This window comes from Mytilus trossulus, chromosome 5 (assembly GCF_036588685.1).
Source record: "Mytilus trossulus isolate FHL-02 chromosome 5, PNRI_Mtr1.1.1.hap1, whole genome shotgun sequence".
Classification (NCBI taxonomy): Eukaryota; Metazoa; Mollusca; class Bivalvia; order Mytilida; family Mytilidae; genus Mytilus; species Mytilus trossulus.
In genome coordinates this window covers 73,252,644-73,274,695 of record NC_086377.1, presented here as the reverse complement: position 1 = coordinate 73,274,695, position 22,052 = coordinate 73,252,644, and the positions used below count along the sequence as shown (strand labels likewise).

At 31.2% G+C, this 22,052-nt stretch overlaps 2 protein-coding genes across 4 annotated transcripts in view; both read right to left on the bottom strand.

Annotated features, from left to right (window-relative positions):
• LOC134718283 (uncharacterized) overlaps window positions 1–22,052 on the bottom strand; it is a 77,680-nt gene that overhangs the window by 25,146 nt on the left and 30,482 nt on the right. The window contains exon 4 of the mRNA XM_063580776.1: window positions 47–122. Within this exon, the coding sequence (XP_063436846.1) occupies window positions 47–122 (76 nt within the window). The remainder of the gene's footprint in view (window positions 1–46; window positions 123–22,052) is intronic.
• Window positions 17,549–21,024, bottom strand: LOC134717459 (uncharacterized). Of its 3 annotated transcripts, none has more exons than XR_010107318.1 (5): window positions 20,791–21,024; window positions 19,148–19,226; window positions 18,582–18,694; window positions 18,001–18,097; window positions 17,549–17,688 (listed from the first exon to the last, which is right to left on the bottom strand). XR_010107318.1 is itself a non-coding variant. In XM_063579989.1 (5 exons), exons 1-4 carry the CDS (start codon window positions 20,845–20,847, stop codon window positions 18,030–18,032), a joined length of 303 nt encoding a protein of 100 aa, XP_063436059.1. In that variant the 5' UTR covers window positions 20,848–21,024; the 3' UTR covers window positions 17,549–17,688; window positions 18,001–18,029. The 3 variants fall into 3 exon arrangements, 1 of the variants encoding a protein (XP_063436059.1); XM_063579989.1 differs by having other exon boundaries at window positions 18,596–18,694; XR_010107319.1 differs by lacking the exons at window positions 18,582–18,694; window positions 19,148–19,226 and having other exon boundaries at window positions 17,556–17,688; window positions 20,791–21,022.

The window sequence follows — 22,052 nt, the reverse complement described above, 5'->3', positions numbered from 1 at the left end:
TAAATCATTTCAGCCAGTATCTGAATAATTAACATTAGAGCATTACCTTCAACTACTGGTGCTGCAGGTTCCTGTAAATGGGTGTCAGGAGTTACTTCTGGGGATGTCTTTGACATGACAGTCTACAAAAGAAAAATATGCTATAAACTGTCATGCCCCATGTGAAAACTTGTCAAATAGTTTAATACATATTAAAATTCTAATAGCCTTTCTATCTGCCAGTAGATTTAAATAGGGTTTCATATAGTCGAGTTACAAGTTGCGAGTTAAGATAGTCGAGTTGCGAGTTAAAAAAGTCTAGTTGCGAGTTACGAAAGTTGAGTTGCGAGTTACAAAAGTTGAGTTGCGAGTTAAGAAAGCCGAGTCGCGAGTTAAGAAAGTCGAATTGCGAGTTAAGAAAGTCGAGTTGCGAGTTACAAAAGTCGAGTTGTGAGTTAAGGAAGTCGAGTTGCGAGTTACGAAAGTCGAGTTGCGAGTTAAAAAAGTCGAGTTGCGAGTTACAAAAGTCAAGTTGCGAGTTACAAAAATATTTTTGAGGATTGATTCACATTTGATAAACAAAGCATGCGTGTGTAAGTGATAAATTTGTCCTGGTAAAATATGTCTGGGGGGACAAATATTGCTAGTATAAAAAGTCCATGGTTACAGAATTTACTAGTATATTTAGTCCGATGTTATTAATATATGTCCCCAGACTAATTTTCCTAGGTAATCATGTCCTATAAAATCCTATAATATTTAATTACATTTAAACCATGGAAATTTAGATGTTATGTTTTAGTAATGTTTAAGAGTTGCATAGTTATATTTTTGATAAAATTTATGTCCCCAGACTAATTTTCCTATGGAATCATGTCCATGCCATTAATAGTCTTAGGTTAAAATGTCCATGCCCTTAATTTTAAAAGGTGAATATGAATGTAATATGTTTTAATATTGTTAAAGACAAAACAAAGAGTTGTGTATCAATCTGTTTAAGAAAATTTGTCTCCAGACTCATTTTCCTAGGAAATCATGTCCATGTCATTAACTATTCTAGGTTAAAATGTCCAAGCCCTTAGTTTTAAAGGTAACTATAAATGTAATATGTTTTAATATTGTTCAATAGTTGTGTATCAATTTTTTAATTTTCTTATATAAATAAGGCCGTTAGTTTTCTCGTTTGATTTGTTTTACATTGTCATTTCGGGGCCTTTTATAGCCGACTATGGGGTATGGGCTTTGCTCATTTATGAAGGCCGTATGGCGACCTATAGTTGTTAATTTCTATGTCATTTTGGTTTCTTGTGGACAGTTGTCTCATTGGCAATCATACCACATCTTCTTTTTCATATAATACGAATAATATACAGTTACTGTCTTTTGATGAGGTAAATAAGCGGTTTTCTTGACTTTTGAAAAACATGATATTCACTGAGGCTGACAGCCGAAGTGAATATCAGTTATTCCAAAGTCAATTAAACCCCATATTTACCGAAACAAAAGACAGTAACTGTTTTGTTCCATATTCCGAGAAAAGAAAATGTATTTAATGACAAACATATACCAAAACAAATTTTACATGAAACATTTTACCATACATTACGTTGCATGTAAAAGTGTGTGACGTTTAGCGCGGTGAATAACACTTTCTGAAGTGAATATGCTTTTTTATTCAAAATCCAATTAATATAGAGAAACTTACTAAAATGATACCAATATGGAATAACGCCGTTTATTTGGACCAAACTTATGATGACACTGAACAATATTGAAAGCAAATGGCAAATGGCACGCAATAAATCGGGCCTTCTTTATCATGTTTATATACTAGCATTTCGGAGTCAAACGTACGAGTGACACACGACTGTTGTGCGACAGTCGTTCGACAGTGACACAACGGTAACACACATATTTCCATGACATGAAAATCTGAAAAATAGAACCAAAAACTCACGATTGTTATACGACAGTCGCATAGCTTTCACAAGACTCATTTGCGACAAACCCACAACAGTATAATTACAATTCTTTTTTCCTGTACTGTACCCATCGTGGAACCATTGTAGACATGTCGTAGCTGATGTGACCTCTCTACATATTTTTTTGACATTTGATTTTGCACGACAACTTTTTTATCGATCTTCCACGACAAAAAAATCGTACGATCTGTTGTGATCGGGGCTTTACAATTTGAACATCTCTATGGACGTCATGGCAGTATGACCTTTACCTCCTGCATCAGATGTTATTACCATAGTATCATCTTTAGTTTCCCAAATATGGAACAATCCAAATTGAATTCTTAGAAAACTAACTGAAACCGTTTTACTAATTAATTCATAATTGACAATCTCAAACGTGTGAACACTATATAATTTTAAACCTAAGTGACTCAGTTTTATAAGTTACCCAATACCCAGGAGGAATACTTTAAAAAAAATCTTATTCACGATGTAGCACTAAACATTTTAAATTTTCAAATTAAACCTTACCTTTAAAATGGCGCAAATGTAGTTTTTACAATAGTATCTTTGATGGCTACATGCATAGACCAAAGAATAAAATTGGGGAATGAGTCAAAGAGACAGCAACCCAACCAAAATATGCAATTCAACTGAACGCCATTTGGTCTTTAACACAACGAGAAATCACACACCTAGAGGGAGCTCCAAGCAGGCCCCGAAACACAGTGTTATATATCTTTAGATCAAGAATATTAACGCCATTCTATGCTCCTAAATATAAAGATGAACCAAAATAAAAAAAATATACAAGAGCAACAAAGGCTAAAGGTTCCTGACTAAGGTCAGACACAAAAATGCAGCGGGTTTAAACTTGTTTTATGCACGCACATCATTTCCCCTGTATCTCTAGCCAATGTAGACATATATAATTTTAACGTCCACAATTTTGAGTGTCTGACTGCCAAAGAATAAATTTTGCGGTCCCTAACGATTATTGCCAGGCTCGGCAACTCGACTTTCATAACTCCCAACTCGACTTTCTTAACTCGCAACTAGACTTTTGTAACACGCAACTCGACTTTTTTAACTCGCAACTGGACTTTAGTAACTCGCAACTCCACTTTCGTAACTCGCAACTCCACTTTCGTAACTCGCAACTCGACTTTCTTAACTTGCAACTCGATACTCCCAACTCGCAACTGGATACTCGACAACAAGTGAATCTCAGATTTAAAGGACAATAATTCTATATTTTACAGGAAGTTGAAATGCGCAATGCAATCACAACTTATTTTGACTAGACACAGACAATTATCTTGAATTGACCGTAATTCTTTGCCTATTTCCACCTTTGATTCTGTTGTCTGCATCTATTTGTTATAATAGGTACAGTCATTGTATTGAACAAAATCATTTCGCTTCGCCACATAATTTATAGATAATACATAGTGATGCACGTTGACTAAATATGAAAGTGCATATGCAGTTGTCTCCCTTACTAGTATAATCAGTTTCAGAATGTTCATTGTTATTTCCCTTTTTTAAAACTATAAATTTCATGTTTCTTTATTTAATGATTTACATGATGTTTATTCAGTACCTATTTGTGAATTTGAATAGATATTAGTATTTTGAATTCATTGGTTAACGTTATTCATTTATATTCTAAAATCTAGTATTTGCATTGTCACAAATCATTTATAACCTCCTTTGACAGACTTTAGGCCTATATATTTTATGTGACTGGTTTGGTGTAATTGCATTGAATTGTCTGATGTCTGAAGTATACAGTCCAACCAATGAAAGCTGTACTGAATGCAAATCTTCCTTTTACTTATTGGAAATCCGAAATAAACTTTTTTATAATTGAATCAGTGTTTATAATGTACAGATTGAAAATATATTATTGATATTGAATAAATACTGTATCATATGCAGTTTATACATGTATTTCAACCAAAAACGAGGATATTTTTTTGGTCAGGTAAATTAATCAATGAACGATAGATTTCTCCAAGAAGAAATTTAAGGTAACAAATGAATAAACTACACAGAGAGCAATTGCTATAGTATTGATTCAATGGGACAGGTAAACTTACAAAAGTTTAAATACCTTGGTGAAGAGCAGACAACTCTGTGGTTCGCAATAACACATTATGAATGGGTATATAATCTGTTTATTGATGGCATTGTAAAAAAACAATCTAAATAAAAATTTATTATATTTAAACTTGTCAAAGTTTGTCAAGGGCAATGCCTCCAACTACACCACAATCATCAATACTGGGACCAACTACCGTATCCCCAGGACCAACAAATTTCACCTCTGGACCAACAACTTCAGGGCCGACAACAAATTCCACCTCTAGACGAACAACCTCAGGGCGGACAACAAATTCCACCTCTAGACCAACAATTTCTGGACCGACAACAAGTTTTACGTCTAGACCAACAACCTCTGGACCAACAACAAATTAATAATTATATATTCATTTAGAACGCCGGAATAATTGCTTGCTAATTCCAGGACAAAGTAATATTAATAAATAAAATAATTTTGTCATTCAAAGTATGACAAGATACATAGGTACAGAGTCACATCATAAAATAATTTTGTCATTCAAAGTATGACAAGATACATAGGTACAGAGTCACATCATAAAATAATTGTGTCGTTCAAAGTATGATGGGATACATAAGCACAGAGTTACGTCAAAAGGATATCTCAAAAAACAGACAACAGTTAAAGTAATATTAATAAAGACAAATAAAAGAATAATATAACACGTAATTAAGACGATAAACAACGTCAGTACGCAAAATCTATACTTCAAGACCATCGTGTATTATTTGTGAAGTTGATACGGAATATTTATCAACAAGTTCTGGGTACCTTCCGATGAACTTTTTTAGAAAAAGGACGAGACGTTCTTTGACATACCCCTGGTTCATCAACTTTCTGCTCAGACACTGGTGACGTTTTACAAAGTCTGAGTAGGAGCTGCAAGCTCTTGAATACCGAATAAGTTGGGAAATGTATATTCCATATGCAGGTGAAGTTGGTATGTTGCTACTAAGGTGGGGGAAATTGACAATTTCAAACTCAAAATCATCTCGTTTGTCATAGATTCTGGTACTAAGATGACTGTGTATGTCAAATTCGAGGTATAAGTCTAAAAATGAGGCGGATGAAGCCGTGTCTGTTGTCTCTTAAATTTCTACTTCTGGTGGATATATTAATGGAACCCAATCAGAAAAGTTTGGATTGTTAATGGAAAGAACATCATCAATATATGATATATATTATATCTGAAAGTGAAATTAAATAACCTGGCTTCTTTGATCTTCTTGTTTTTGACAAGTGTCTGAAGGAACTCCGATTCATATGAAAACAAGAAGAGGTCAGCAAGGAGAGGCGCGCAGTTCGTTCCCATAGGAATGCCGACAGTTTGTTGAAAAAGTCTACCTCCAAACTCAACAAATATGTTGTCGATAAGAAACTCCAGCATACTGACCACTTGTTCTTTTGTGTAGCAGGTTTTGAAGACACACTATAAGACAGATTTTGGGATGGACTTAAGATCATTTTAGAGCAATGATGCATCTCAAGTTTGAACGTTCTGATCATATCTTACATTTGTTTTTAATTGATTGAATTAATGATTCAGGGGCAGCAACCCAACAACGGGTTGTCCGATTCAAATTTAAAAACTTCGCCCCTCTTTTCCAAAATCCTGGATCCGCCTCTGAGCAATGCATATATCACATAGCCATCTATAAATAAATTCATCATAGATAAAAGACCCCACAATGACAAATGTAAAACAATTCAAATAAGAAAGCTAACGGTCTAATTAACGTACAAAATCATGAACGGAAATCAAATATGTTAAATAGCAACAAAAGACAGCCACCAAATTACAAACTAATGATATGGGACCAGCACTTACATAATTTGACAGAAAGCACACGTGTACAGTACTTTTATTTTACAGTATTTGAATAGCCTTATCTTTAGAAAATTTAGAATCTTTACGGATCATTCTTTAAATGCTTTAAAGGACTTATTATTTTGTATCTTGAAAAAAAAATCTTAAGTCAACGCAAGGTTAAAAGAAAGCGTCTGTAACAGAAAATAGCATTTCTCGTAAAGGATGTATTTAGATTTTCATACATTATTTGTAGTTCCCAACCCTTGTCCCTCCCCGTCGGAAAATCACATATCATCCTACAAGTACAAATGTACATGTACATGTACCTGACAATGAGAATAACTGATACAGATTTTTGTAATATCAGTTGTAATTCATTACAAAGTATTTATCAAACAAAGAAAGAACATGTTAGAAAGAACGACACGTTAAACAATATGAATACACTAGTTATATCGAATCTCTGATAGATTCTCCGTAGAATTCATTTGAAATCAATTCATTAAATATTATTGCACATTTTATAAATCGTAAAACGAACTTGCAATTCGCCGACATATTTTCCGTATGCAAGTAACCTTAGCGTGACCTTTCTTGTAATTGATCGCAATTCGCATCGATAGGTCATTTAAATAAACCATATTTTGATTGTACATGTGGAAGTGCATAGTGGTCATTCTTTTGAAATAATTAGTTTCAGTGAACTGGTAAAGGTTACCAGTGGCGGATCCAGAGGAGGGGTTATGGGGGTGCGCACCCCCCCCCCTTTATTTTTGCCGATCAATGCATTTGTATCGGGACATATGTTTTGCACCCCCCTTTGCCCTGGGTTAGCAACCCCCCTTTCAAAAATTCCTGCATCCGCCCCTGGTTATGACCCTTAAACGTCTCATACAAAGATGAAAAGTGCATGAAATATTGCAAAAATATAACTACTATACAAAAAGATTATATTGGAATAAATCCCTTAAAAAGCATCTAACGTATACGAAAATCACGAGGAATATCCAGAATTGTGCACACTTCTTTCCACCATATACCGTGGGCATAGTATGTCTACGGCTGTCCTCAATATAGGGTGGACACCACGCCCACGGCTGTCCTCGGTATAGGGTTGGCACTACGCCCATGGATGTCCACGGCATAGGGTGGGCTCCACGCCCACGGTGGACAGAGAGTGGACGGCATTGGTTTGTCCACCGTGGGCGAGTGGAAATTACAAAGTCCACCTGGACTGTAGTGTATATACCTAGGAGATACCAAGCTGCAGGGGTTAAAAATTGTTGTTACAGCTAACTAGCCCAGGACTTATTGGCAGCAGGATTTTACTAGCCCTGTTCAAAAGTTCAAAACTGAGCTGCTAGCCCTAGCATGCCTTAAAAATCAAGAGCTTGCTGCAAAATACAAAGTGGGTGTCCTTTGTTTTGAAGGAGACATTATACACTGTATCTAATAATTTTTGTTGATCTGTTATTTATTCTTTTGGTGGTTAACCTAACTTATTTGTTCCCATATTCAAAGCAGACTTTTTTTTTCGTGTTTGGGGCAACTAACGGCATATTCACAGAGCATTGTCTGTTTTTTTCCTCAGCAACAGCCAACCTTGCCAGGGGAATCATTGTGTCCCAGTTCTGCCAACTTTTCAGGAAGTGAATTCGTGATTTGTTGGCCAAATTGTAAAGATCAAAGAGAAAAAAATAACTAAGTTTAAAGACTAAAGACTTGGCAGCCCTTCTGTCCTGGACACTATTAATTTTTTTCCGCGCCAGGGGTTCCCATACTAAAATATTAAGAAATATTTTGTTGCATGGTTTTGTGCTCAACAGCTGTGCAACAAGACAGGTCAATACATCATACCCCCAAATACCATTAATTAAAAATCTCGGCACGATAAGCAATGTACAATACCCCAAGCCATGGTATGAGAAATCGATATTGCGATCAACACATGATACCAGACAACCCAGACATGCCAGAGTTATTTGTTCTAATTTTAAAATATGTACAACAGGACCTGTACAAACCAGTTCAAATTCTTGGAATCCCAGATGATTTAAATGAATCGAATTGGCTAACATAGAATTGTGATGAAGGGATTTTCCCTTTCTATTTTGGAAACATCAAGAATTTTTTGTTACTAGTCAGTTGGGCATATCGGATTACACATTTTAATTGCACCAGGCATAAATGATCTAGTCCCGGGCGTCGGGCTAGTGGATTTTAACCCCTGCAGCTGATGACACCAAAAATAAGAGCAGGGATGATTCCAGGTGTTTTCAAATGGGTCCCTTGAACATCAAATTGGGAATTTTCATCCCAATTGGGAATTTTTTAGGCAGACAATATAAGACGAAATAATATCCTTTTCCTGTAAAAACGGAAAATGTATAATTTAAAGTTTAACCATGTACACTGATTGAAGAAGTTATTGGATTCAGACCAGGGAAGTTGTAATATATGATCATCATTGCACATGATGCACTATCATCTTAAGGTAGATTCATGGTATACCGCCATCTTGCAGTGTACAATAACAGTACAAAATCGGTCTAGTTATTTGATTAAATCTGCAAGTTTGGAGACAGATTTGCAATTCAATGGTTAGACTGTTTTTTTCTTTTTAAAGAAAACTTGTTAATTAATCGTATTATACAAAATATTTTACCAAATATCATTTTTTTGGTTTTAAAATCATTTTTTTCAAATGAGCCATTTAAGGGGAGATTACTCTTTTAGTACAAAATTTACACTGGGCTCATAGGGATTTTTTTTTATTTTTACTTGTAGCAAGAAAACAAGCTCGGTGACACCATGTTTCCTTTTGTTTTCTTAAGACATTTTATGAAATCTTTCTTCTCACAATTTATTTCAAAATTCTATCTCTTAGAATTTTTTTTATGCACACTAATGTGTTTTTTCATGAACAAACAAACCAAATTTTTGCAATTTCCAACGACTCATAGCTTGAAAAATAGCACGGTGACCCATACTTTTTATTTAATTTTTGAAAAGAGCATAGTAAAATCTTCATTTTGGCAAATTCTAAAAAAGTTCTGTCTCAAAAAATTTATACTTGTGATCTACCTTAACTTTGGTAAACGAGGCATATTACCAAAATATATATACCAGCTAACATAAACCTATGGCAAGCAGTTTGGCTATTCATTCGAATTTCAAATTATCTCATAATATATAAGATATATTATATCATATATAAGATATCTGTTATACTTAATGCGTTTCGCTCGGTTTTGGTTTGTTACCCCGATTTTGTTTTTTGTCCATGGATTTGTGAGTTTTGAAAAGCAGTATACTACTGTTGCCTTTATTTATAATATATATCTCATTCAATATATGAAATAACTTATATTATTTCATTTTTAAAAGCTATTTTATATATTATATCATATATCAAAAACTATATGATATGTCTTATATTATATGAGATATCATATATATTTAATAAGATATCTAATAAAAGTTTAAAACTTTATTAGATATCTTATATACTTCATAAGATATCATATATACTTTATAAGATATCTTATATAATTTATAAGATATCAGATATACTTATAAGATATCTTATATACTTAATAAGATATGCTATATTCTTTATAATATACCTTATAAACTTTATAAGATATGTTATATATTTTAAAAGATATGTTATATACTTTATAAGTTATCTTATATACTTCATACTTAGATATCTTAGATACTTTATAAGTTAACTTCTAGAGTTTATAAGAAATCTCATAAAGACTATAAAATATCTTATATTTTTATATAAGATATCTTGTATAGTTTATTTGATATCATATTAAGAAAATTATATACGATATCTTATAAATTATATGAAATATCTTATAATTTATATACGATATCTCTAATAATATATCTTATATCATATATAAGATATCTTAAATAATCTTTTTTATGAGATATCTTATACAAAATAGATATCTTATATAATTAAGAAGATATTTAATATCGATTATAAGATATCTTACATAGTATATAAGATATCTTATAAATATACTTTATATAAGATTTCGTATATAGTTTATAAGATATATCACATAGTTTATATGATAGCTTATATAATTTATAAGATATCTGATAAAGAAAGTTATGAGATATCTTATAAACTATATAAGATATCTTATAAACTATATAAGATATCTTATAAACTATATAAGATATCTCATAAATTATGTAAGATATATCATGAACTATATAAGATATTTTATAAACTTTATAAGATATCTTACAAACTATATAAAAAATATAATGGACTATTATATAAGATATCTTATAAAGTTTTGAATTAGATTAAATAGCAAAACGGCTTGCCATACTAATCACTGAAAAAAATCATCCATTGGGTATTTTTTCAACAGATCATCTCTATAAACTCACCTTGTTTCAAATGGATTTCAAATTGAACTGGCCAATTTTGTTGAATTCAGAAAATCAATTACAAAAGTTTATATACTATAAAAATAACACGTTGAAAATAAAAAAGGGAAAATAAATAATTCCCGTTTTGGTTAAGTTTTCATATTTCCAACTCAATGAGTGCTGAAACATTGTGTATAAGATTTTTTTCATATAGAAATGCGTATTGATGTCACGGTTCAAAAGGAAAATTAAATATAAAAATTATCATCAACGCAAACAAAATTATCAAGTTATCCTTTTTTATGTACGAGAGTTGTGATACTCAAATACGATTACTTTAATTTACATCTGCTCTTTACAACTGTCTTCTTAAAGAATACTGGCGCTGTTTGTCATATGCGGTTCCTGTATGTCTTGACTTTCAGAGTATTGTCTAGTACTATACGACACAAGTATAATACCACAGAGTATCGCCATTTTTAGGTTATAGCTCTTTTTGCTAAAGAGTATTAATTTTTTGGCAAATATATTTTCAAGAGTAGCGATACTCAATTAAGCATTGTCTACCTCCAGTTTTAGAATATCGCGGGTATGTTAATGCTGTATTTTCGAAAAAATGAAAAATGATACTTAAATTTCGACTTTTAATAAAAAGACTTTTTGACTCATTTATAGTGTAATTTGTTATATTTTTTAGATTTGCTAGTAAGTTGACAATATAAATTTTCGTTTTCAAAAATAACATTCTCAAATTATCACGTGGTTATCACGTGACACTCAAAATCTATTTATAAACGTGAAAACAGTAAACTCAAAAGTGCTAGCGTGTAGACAGTCTTGTTTTTCTAAATATTGTTATCTGTGGATAGCTTATATACCAAAGTATTAGAAAAGTGCTACTCGCCTCCTTTGAATAAAAAGATTAAATACATAAACGGAGATTTTCGACTGAATTGTGCCAAAAATACTTTGACCTTCAGATATTACAACGTCTAACACTTAAACGGTATTAACAACATGAACCGAGTAGCAGTTTTCGAAAAATATTAATATTCAGCTTTCTGTACGTTAACTTGACTCAAAAATTCATCATTTCTACACGCTAGCACTTTTGAGTCAAAGTTAACGTGTTTCACAACTTTTTGTGTCCGACATTGTTTACAAACGCACAAGTGACTTTCAAAGGTCTTCAAAGGGAAGTAATTCTGTAAACAGAAATAAAAATTTCAGTCATCGGGAAATTATTGCTGATCTTTATTTAAATGTACTTTTTGTTGCATCTTCTCCATAACCAAATATTTAATAAAAGAAACAAACTATTTAAATATACATATTTTACTCGGAGAATAGCATGAATAGATCAGAATGATTATAATTACACATCGGCTTGGGGTATGAAGCCCCTTTTCTTTCTGTTTGGTATTTTTTGGCCAAAAATTATGTATTGAATTTTTCTACGGACTCTGTAGCTTTATCTACCAATAAAACATGACCTCCGTGTATTCGCACAACAGTGTGGGAAGTGTCGTTAAACACCATTCAATCAATCAGATAGCTCTTTGAATTCTATTTTGTCAGGTGAGGTGCCTCTCATGTTTGGGTGTTGCCACTTGTAACAGTGTAAACCTTTAGAGTGTACAATAAAATCATGAATCTTGCTCATTCTTCATAAATCATACAGACCCATACACTGTTCATCATTCAGTCGTTGGTCACAGTGGCAATCACACCATATATAATGACAGCTTGAAATATATAGTCAATGTCCTGCTTTTTCTCTCTCTCAATAAATTTAATTACCACATGCTGATAGAAAACATACTTTAAGAAAAACAGATGATGATTTCATAACAAAAAAACTTATGGTGCCATGGTCAGTAAGTATGGGACTATTAAATCAATTTAAACCAAATATATGATAGTGCAAGAGCTAATGGAAATTTAATTATATTTCAAATCCTGCAACATTTTTTTCACACATACCCTTTATACACCATGTACACATTCAATGAATATTCTGTGTCTCATTCAAGCATACTTAAAACTCCAAAATATGTATTTATTCTATGTATGTATATATATATATATATATGTACCATTATCTCTGTAACTTATAAATTTGCAGAATATTTTCTTTAACAGCTAATTTCCTAAAGCTTGTAGAGTAAAACTTTGGTTGACTTGCTTGTCTTGTTTGTATAAATATTTACCCAAGCTTAAAGCTTAAAGCACTTAAGATTGTCATCTTCAAACAATAAATATAGGCAAACTTAAACCTGTAAATATTATAGTGAAATTCAATTGGATGTTATCTAAATTATTATTGTACAATATACAAACAAAGCAAGCAAGGTAACCTAAGTCTTGCTCTACATGCTTTAGGAAATTAGCTGTAATCTCTTTTTAAGGTACAGGAAACAGAAATATAGGTATATAAAGGGTGTAAAGTTTATTTAAAGAATATATAATAATAATTTTGCAGGGTAAAGAAAAGATGCTATTTGAATAAAAATAATAGAGAAAAATTATCATAGCAACTAATTGACAACCCCCCTCACCCCCCAGTTCAGACCCCAATTAATGAATCTGTGGCCTAAATCTGTATAAATTAAAAAAATCATGAACTTGGACAACTGTTTTGATTATCTATATTTTATTAAAAGCAATTTAATATATTATCTTTTATAATTGCAATGCTAACCATCAATGAGGTGTTTATTTTTAAGGATAAAGCAACATAAAACTAGCAGACATCAGTTTAAATCATGTTGAACTGAATAAGAAAAGTTATTATAATATTTATCATCTTTTAAAGCTTCATGTAATTAGATAATTGAATTAATATTTATAATTGCTCCTCAATAAGCATTATTTGGTACTTTCTGAAAAGGGGGTGTGAATGTTTTTGTAAGGGAATATATGATCAGTGTCTGACAGAAAACCTCAAAGTTTTTCATTTAACCCAAGTAATTTAAAATATACATTCACTGATTGATTGACTTGAAATTGTGTATTAAATGCAGCTAACATGACTTATTTTACTTCATGTGGTATGTTTTTCAATGTGTCACAACTTACCATCATAACCAAATAACATAGATTTTATTTTTTTTGTTATAAAACATGTTTCACAATCATTGAAATTAGGGAATGAGTGTTCCTATTGATGAATCTATATGCTAATTTGTATGTGAAAACATTTCATCATTCCTAACACTTTTGCTTTTGTTTCACATTATTATTAATAAACACCATATAATTAATGATTTTGATTTTAATATTCCATGGAGCACAGCTAAATATAATTTATCCACTGAATGAAATCACAATTTGTACACAGTGACACATTTATGAAGTAAAAGTTCTGTGAAACATCCTCTCCTCAGTGATCATAATTAGGACACTATATCACATATATATGTATTCCACTTTCTTATAAATTTTTCCTTTGTTTGATCATGAACTAACACATGTTCCAGAATCATTGCAGTTAGTTATTCATTCATTTCAACATATTTCCTTTTGCTGAACCTGCTTTTTCATACAGTAAATTTTTTTCTCACTTTTTTTTAATACAGTCAATTAAGGATGTTTGCTTGTCATGTTTTGGAGTTTTTGTCAGATTTTCGAAATCCTCTGGTTTTATCCATTTCAATGCCTTAACATATTTTGCCCATGAACCCCCATATTTCTTTTTATAAATCTTTCCAATGTATAATTATAAGCAATTTGTAAAAGTTTTATAAATTTTTATTTATTTTTTGATAGTTTTTGAGAACTTTAACTGGTCAATGATAAAGCTATGAAAAGTCAAGAGAGAACATTTTCCCGCAAAAATTTCAATGGCTAATATCTCAAAAACAAGCGCATTGACCCCTATTTTTTTTTTGCTTTTTTGCTTCTTCAATGAATCCCCTATCAATATATACAAGTTTTATGGAAAGTTATTCATTATGAAACTGAGCCGCGAACATCCTTAACTTCTTATTTGTATTCCTTTAAGCACAGTTAAAACAGTCTTGATTCCATTAATTTTGTCACACATATGTATAAGTAAAGAGTTGTCTTTTCAGGAAAATGAATTTTCTCTTTATATCTCATGTACAGGAATCTGATATGAAAATAATATCCTTGTTTGGGTATCATTTGTTGATCTTCATTAGAATGAAAAGTGCAGTCCTTGTGTCTTATTCATTTTATCAATTGTGCTATTGTATTGGAAGTAGCCATTGTTTCTCATTCATCTTAAAATCCTGCAAAAAAAAATGATATTATTATACACAATATAATTAATTTATAAGCCCCATTGCTATATATATATGCATACTATCTATTACTTCAATCATTGTACTTGATTTATATAATAATATGCTCTTAATGTGCCCTGTTATTAATATTTTGAACATAACAATTATTTTATTTATATTCTTATTCTGATACAAAAAGAGAACTTCTATATAATCAAATTTTAGTAAGCTTAATAGCTATAGCCCTTAGTATCAGCAGTGGTTGGTAAAACTAATAGTAAACTTACATGTTTGTAATAAAATAATTGCCATGCTTGTTTACTTTCTTAACACATAAATATAATAGACAGAGTAATCTAAACGCATAAGCAATTAATCTTTAAATAGCTTTCATATCACTTGATGTGACTATAAAATATTAAAGTGTCAGTAACAATAATATAATATTTGAATGCTTACATCATAATGCAGACTTCCTACATGTCAACTCACTTGGAAGCAGTAAAAAAACCCAGTGAATACAAATTCTGCAAAAGACAAATATAAAATTGCATTTATATAATCAAAACTTTAAAAGCAATAAACACACCAAAAGTTTTTTGTTAAACATGTAGGAAATAGGCAATAAAGGAGATACTTAAAAAAAACTGTTAGGTATTTAATCTGTATGATATTGAAATATTTACATCAATGTAGATTGACACCTTTTAAAGTCACTTATTTGGATTAGCAAATCCTACAAGTAATCAATAGTCTTTATGTCAATTGAATGAAAGTGGTGATCAATTAAAAATTTTCATGTCTATTACTAAAAATTAAATTGGATAATATATTAACTGAGATGAGCAAATTCTCTCATTTTGTAAAATCTCAGTAGCCTGATAACTGAAATATAACTTTAATTATAATACATTTTATTTGTTTGAACATGCATTTATAAATTCTGGTATTTTTTTATAAACTTAGAAATGACAATGGATATATAAATACTATTTGTGAAATAAATCCATGTTTTATTTTAATAAAATTTATGCTTAAATCACAATGAACAAATAATTCTGAATTGAAACAATGTCATTCTCTGTTTAAAATGTAAAAACACCAACACTGTTCATTTGTGTGGGTGGTGTATAAAAGTATAAACAAAAAATGACTAAGCTTAAGGATAGTTAGACTGGGTATGATAATATAGGGGGTGCACCCCTTACTACCAAAGTAGAAATGAATAGTTTTAATTTATTGCATACACTAAACCAAGGGGGAATTAAGGGGGGGGGGGGTTGTACTTATTATGTAACAGTTAGCTTGGGAAAAATCAAGTCTAATATAACTAATATTAAAACAATCTTTCTCCGAGCATTGTTTCCATTTAGCTAACTTCATTGATTCGTTGATTGATTCATAGGTCAACGGTTTTCGTCGTCGGTTATCCAAATAAATGACGAATTATAAATGTTTTGATTCACTTCAACAAATTCATTAAGAAGAAATGGGTACCGGTGATAAAGAGTAACAATTTACAACGTATTTACCTCAAAATGTATGCAAAATCCACCTTTCCATTGTAATTTCCATGTGCCGACTTCTGTGACAAGGTGCTCAACAGCTGATAATAATGACTGTGACGTGACAAGCTAAACATTGACGTTGATGAATCTTAGTTTTTGGCGATTTTCTTACTTAAAACTGTAAGTGTTCAAGGGAACAATGGTCATGTATGAAGATATTGTTAATGTCGCAATGCCGTTGTCGAAAAACAACAAGTTGATAAATCTTTGACCTCGGTGAAGCCAAAAAATCACCACTCTATAGCAAATTCTCCCAACGTCCGATTTAGCCAATCAAAATTCGTATAGTTTCGAAAATGACGTAATATATGAGATTTCGATGCAATCACCAAAAATTGTAAAAAATTATTTGAAACCGCATTAACCTACCCGCGATTCCGGTAATAAAGTTTTATAGTCCAGGAGAGGCAGTATTTTAGAAGCAGTTTTTTTTTAACATCTACACTTTAAATAATAAAAAAAATTGGAAGGAGTATCGGTACTCTTTGTAACTGTTTTCTACCTCAAGAGAATCAATATTCTTTTAAACAGGTTACATTGAGAACATGTTGAGAGTATCGACACTCTTAAAAAACGTTTTCTAACCTGAGAGTATCAACAGCTTTTTTTTACCTTTATTGTTTTTATACCCTTTAAAACAGTTTTCTCATTTAAAAAGGTTTCTACTTTGAGAGTATCGATACTCATTTAAAAATGTTTCTACCTTGAGAGTATCGATACTCATTTAAAAAGGTTTCTACCTTGAGAGTATCGATACTCATTTAAAAAGGTTTCTACCTTGAGAGTATCGATACTCATTTAAAAAGGTTTCTACCTTGAGAGTATCGATACTCATTTAAAAAGGTTTCTACCTTGAGAGTATTAATACTCCGTGAAATTGTTTGTGACCTAGTTCTGACATTCTTGAGTAAGGTGACCTATAATTGTTCATTTCTGTGTCAATCGGTCTTTTGTAGCGATATTGGTCTCATTGACAATCATACGACATCTTCTTTATATAGATCTGAGCATTAATGAAGTTCAGCTACTAATTGTGTTTTTCGATCCATAGATGAGAATGGAACACACTTACGAGTCTTAAACTTAACCTTGAACTTTGAGGTAGCTAAAAAAATGAAAAAGGGCAGCTTTACGTATTTGGTTATCAGGAAGTTGATAAGTGAAGGCTCACATAAAACACCATTAAAAATTTCGAATACCTTGATGTGCGATTTCTGGGAAGAATGCAACAAAAAACAAAAAAAAGAAACATTATTATTAAAAGAATTAACCAGAAGAAACAAAAGTTGAGGAGCATTGAATTTTTTAAGTGCATGACAATGTAAAAATTGATGAAATGCGGCTTGACATCACATTTTTAAAATTAATTGAGAGAAGTTTCTGAAATAAATGAAACTCATGTTCTCCTCCTTTTGGAACAGGGGAATACAAATATATAACAAAAGTTTATAAATATATACACATTTTTTAATTAACATTTTATATGGATTTTGACTGCAAAAGTATCATCTTTTTCCAGTCTTCTTCTTTTTTCTGTCCTTTTGCTTTAGAACTCTCTCTACTCCATCGAGTACAAGTTTTACAAAGTATCCTGTAAAAAAAATATACATTAGAATTATGATTATTATAAAAGTTATTTAGATTCTTTTAATTGATAACGTTACTGAATCAAAGAAAATTGAAAGAAGAATTTCATTCTTTAATCTACGATATTGGACTTTAACGGCTATGCTGGTGAAAAAAAGTGTTTATTTAATTTTCAACCTTAAACTAAAATCGTTTGTATTCTAATTTCTAAATTTTTTTTAATTAAAATATCGATCAAAAGGTATATTGATACTGTTGGTGATGTATTGTTTGCTGTCTAGAGCTAAAAGTTGATTGTATTGAAGACATCACCTACCTTTACTCCTTTTCTCTATGATATCAGCTTCATACCACTTCTGGTCCTGTTTCCAAAAGCATAAAACTTTTTCTCATTCCTTGTACTCCGTGTTTTCCTAATAAAACAACACAAAAACAACATAGTTAATTGCCAAGCAACTGACTTCTATGTAAAAGGTATTACTTGTTTTTTTTTTCTTTCATAAAGTAAACCCCAAAATGTCTATAAAATATATAAACCAAGTATTTTTCACAACATAAAACGTATTAATTATAAGAAAAAGTTGTGGGTATCCAATATTCTGCACAGTTAGCGTGAGATTATAAAAAAGCATAACGGCATAATGAGAGAACTGATATTTATCAACCAAATATATAGTGTAAAAGACTAAACAAGAAGTAATTCATTGTAATCTTTTTTTTACAGAGTATAACAACATGTTAACATATGATTAGAACAGAAATAAACGTTGTGATTATATGCATTCAATCCTTAGAAAACATGATAGTAGGTGATGATTATTTTAAGTGATATCCAGTATATAGTGATTCGTTTGTAAATTAAGCAAGACCGAGTCAACACAAAACCTTCAAATATACCTCATTCATCTGACCTTTCCTTTTCCCATCATATTTGTCTGTTTTATTTTCTGTACAGAGTTTTTTCCTTGGGGATGGATTAAGATCCACAGATATATTACTGGCACAAAAATCTGAAAAGAAATTATTTATAGTACACATGTACTTGTTACCAATATGAATTGCAAAGGAAGAAAATTCTTGAAAAAATTCTCAGAGATACATGAAGTATGACTTTAATAAACCATAGACATATTGAACATACAATTTCCTCACAGATGAACGACTTAAACCATAGTTATAGTGAACATGTAATTTCCTCAGAGATAACATGACTTTAATAATTAAACAATTATAGGCATATTGAACATACATGTATGATTTGATAAAAGATATAGAGACATAAACCGCATGCAATGACATATGAAACATATATCTTTTTCAGAGATAGAATTACTCAACCATGCATAGACATATTGAATATTCAATTATACTTGATATATACATGTTTGTACACCAAATCTTCTTTCGTCATAATTAAGGAAATAAAATGTCACGTAAGAGTACAAAAAAAATGCAATTCATACCTGTCACGGATGCCAACTTCCGTTTGTTTATGTCTTCTTTCAATTCTTTGTTTTCTTTGAAGATTTTACCTAATTTCTTCTACAAAAGATAATTAAATATACATATTAGTTTACTTAAGTCTTACGAGAAAAGGAAATACTGTATTTTCAGAGAAAAATCTTTAAAGTTAAATTGTTTCTCATTATTTGAGCACGCTTAAAAAACCATTCATTGTTCGAGTTCAATGCGTGCAATGGAAACTATATTCTTTAATTGAATGATAATCAGGCAGCTGCATAAAGATAAAAAAAACTTATTTGAGACTGGACTGGCTACAACATGTGCCTATTGCAATTCCAGTGTTAAAAGATAGGTTAAGCAGCAATTATTGTTTAGTGATTATATCTCAATTATGATTGATTCCTAGAACTGTAATACTGTTTGGAGATTTGTCTAGCTATAAGTCTAGAAGTTGGCTTTTGTTTATACTTTTTTTTATTATTAATTATCCTTTCTTTGAAAATACTGTCGAATGCTGATAAAACGGATGTCGACAAATAAATCGTACGCTATATATATAAACGGACATGAAACGGATATAGACGGACGTCTAACGGATAAGAACGGACGTCTAACAGACATGAATGGATTGAAAAATAGTTATCCTTTGGACAACCATTCGAGCTATCCGTTTAGGTGTGACCGAAGTTTAAGATTTGAAATTTCGACTATGAAAAAAAAGTTTAATGCCTATTATTTTTTTTTTTCAACATCACTAAAACGCTTTCGTAGAAATGATCCTTGGTTATTTACTTTTTGAATATTTTCTTTAAATATTAACTATGATAATTGATACCAGTGCACTATCGGATTTATCCAATCGACATAGTTAAATTGTCAATTTTAAAGTCGAATCTGATCCTCGGCGAGGACTTTACAATTTATAATTAACTATCGAGACTATCTCAGTCTGCTAAAAAAAAATATGCAATACATATTATGCAAACGCGCAAACCCATATAAAATCCGACATTCCAATTAAAACTTTTAATAAAGAGAACTTTGAAAAATATCCTTTTAGTTCTAAAATAAAAAGTAACATTCAATAGCCTAAAATAGTCGAAAAGTTTTTTAACATGTAGCCACATACATTTGTTCTAGTGTATCGTTTGTGCATACATAGTTTCAATAAATAGTCTGATTAAAATTTCTGAAATAAACAGGCAAAATTAGCGTTTCGCTATTTTTTGCTCATTTTGCCAAAGCCAATAAATAGCCCACTGACAAACTTTTAACATATATTCATTCAATATTTATACAAATCAAATACTATTAATAGTATTTGCCATTATCTTCAATGAATTCACAAAATCAGCAAATAATCGATAATTTTCGTGTATCTTTCACATTTCATTCCCTATCATATGATAACTTATTAGAAAATTGGTTGCAGGTACGCGCAGACACTGCCTTATAAATGCTTGCGTATATTCTGGGATATATTCCTTTCGTTTGTTATTTGAACTAAGCTAAAAGATACATTTTTTAAAACAGAATTTATAAAATTTGCGGTAATTTCGAAATTTCAATAACTATGCAATAATAAGTGTATTAATATTTTCACATGAAAACATATTTTGCATTTATGAAATAACCAACTTACCTTGATACATTTAACATTGTTCGATTTTTCTAAACCAATGATTTCTTCGTCTGGCATTCCATTTCTTGTCAAGAGAGTTAAACCGTTCTTCCTGTCAAACGACGGGACTGCGGTCAATGTGAAAACTACAACTTATGTACAACCTGACGAAAACATTCAGATCTCATAGTACTTCACTCTTATCATCTTTGAATCTCTTCTCTTGCATCAAGATTAATACAACTGACTGACCCCAGATGCAGGACATTGGTTATCTGATTAAACAATCTACATTACGTAAATTGTTCCTGCTGCTATCGTAATGTCAAGTGGATCGGATTAGCTTTCGAAATTATCCCCATAGTGCATAGTCGGCTGGCCTTAATATCACGTTTATCTATTTTGGGGACTGCATCTTCATCTTGCGTGTTGATCACCTACTCTATTTTTTCTTGCAAATTATTATAATATTTCAAAAAAGTGCAGACATAGTTGAGTCAAGTGAAATTTAGTAAAACAAAATATTATTTTTTATTTAGGATCTAAATTTGTACTCCTGGTACGGGATTTTCTCGCTATGTTGGAGACTTATTGTATGGTGGCCTTTGGCTATCTTCTCTTTGGTTCAGTTGTTGTTGACATTTGTCCATTGTTAAATATATTATAAAATGTATCAATAAAGATACCCTTCCCCCCAACAAAATCTAAATAGAGGTTTAAAAGGTGCATGCTGATACCCAATTGACCTATATAGATATAGGAAGATGTGGTATGAGTGCCAATGAGACAACTCTGCATCTGAATAACAACTTAAAAAGGAAATCCATTAAAAGTCAAGGTATACGTACGACCTTCAACACGGAGCCTAGGCTCAAACCCAACAGTAAGATAGAAAAGGCCCCAAAAATTACTAACGTAAAACCATTCAAACAGGAAAAACAATATCGGACCCGAAGCCGAGCTTCAGATGCGTACAATAATCTATACTAGAATATCGAAATAGACGCCACATTAAACTTAAATTTTAAAATGAAAAAAGCAACAGTCCGCCTGTCTCAGATTATTTTTTAAACCACTCGATGTATTACATCTATGAATCAAACAACTTTTCATGAACATGGCACACCATACAATTTACGTGACTGTTTAAACACACAATATGCAATGCAGAGTTCGAGAACATAATTATATGAGATGAAATAAACACGTGAATAGACTTTTTGAAATCTAACCGGGGGTCAAATTTTCAAAGTAAAAATTGCTTTAGTAAAAGGTTGAATGGT

Bases quoted from the DNA above. Each gene is read 5' to 3' on its own strand.
- LOC134717459 (XM_063579989.1), bottom strand. From the start codon at position 20,847: ATGCCAGACGAAGAAATCATTGGTTTAGAAAAATCGAACAATGTTAAA. The intron at 18,695-19,147 runs GTATGAATTGCA...ATTTCTTTTCAG, and splicing joins GAAGTTGGCATCCGTGACAG to ATTTTTGTGCCAGTAATATA. The intron at 18,098-18,595 runs GTCAGATGAATG...TTGTTTTATTAG, and splicing joins ATATGATGGGAAAAGGAAAG to GAAAACACGGAGTACAAGGA.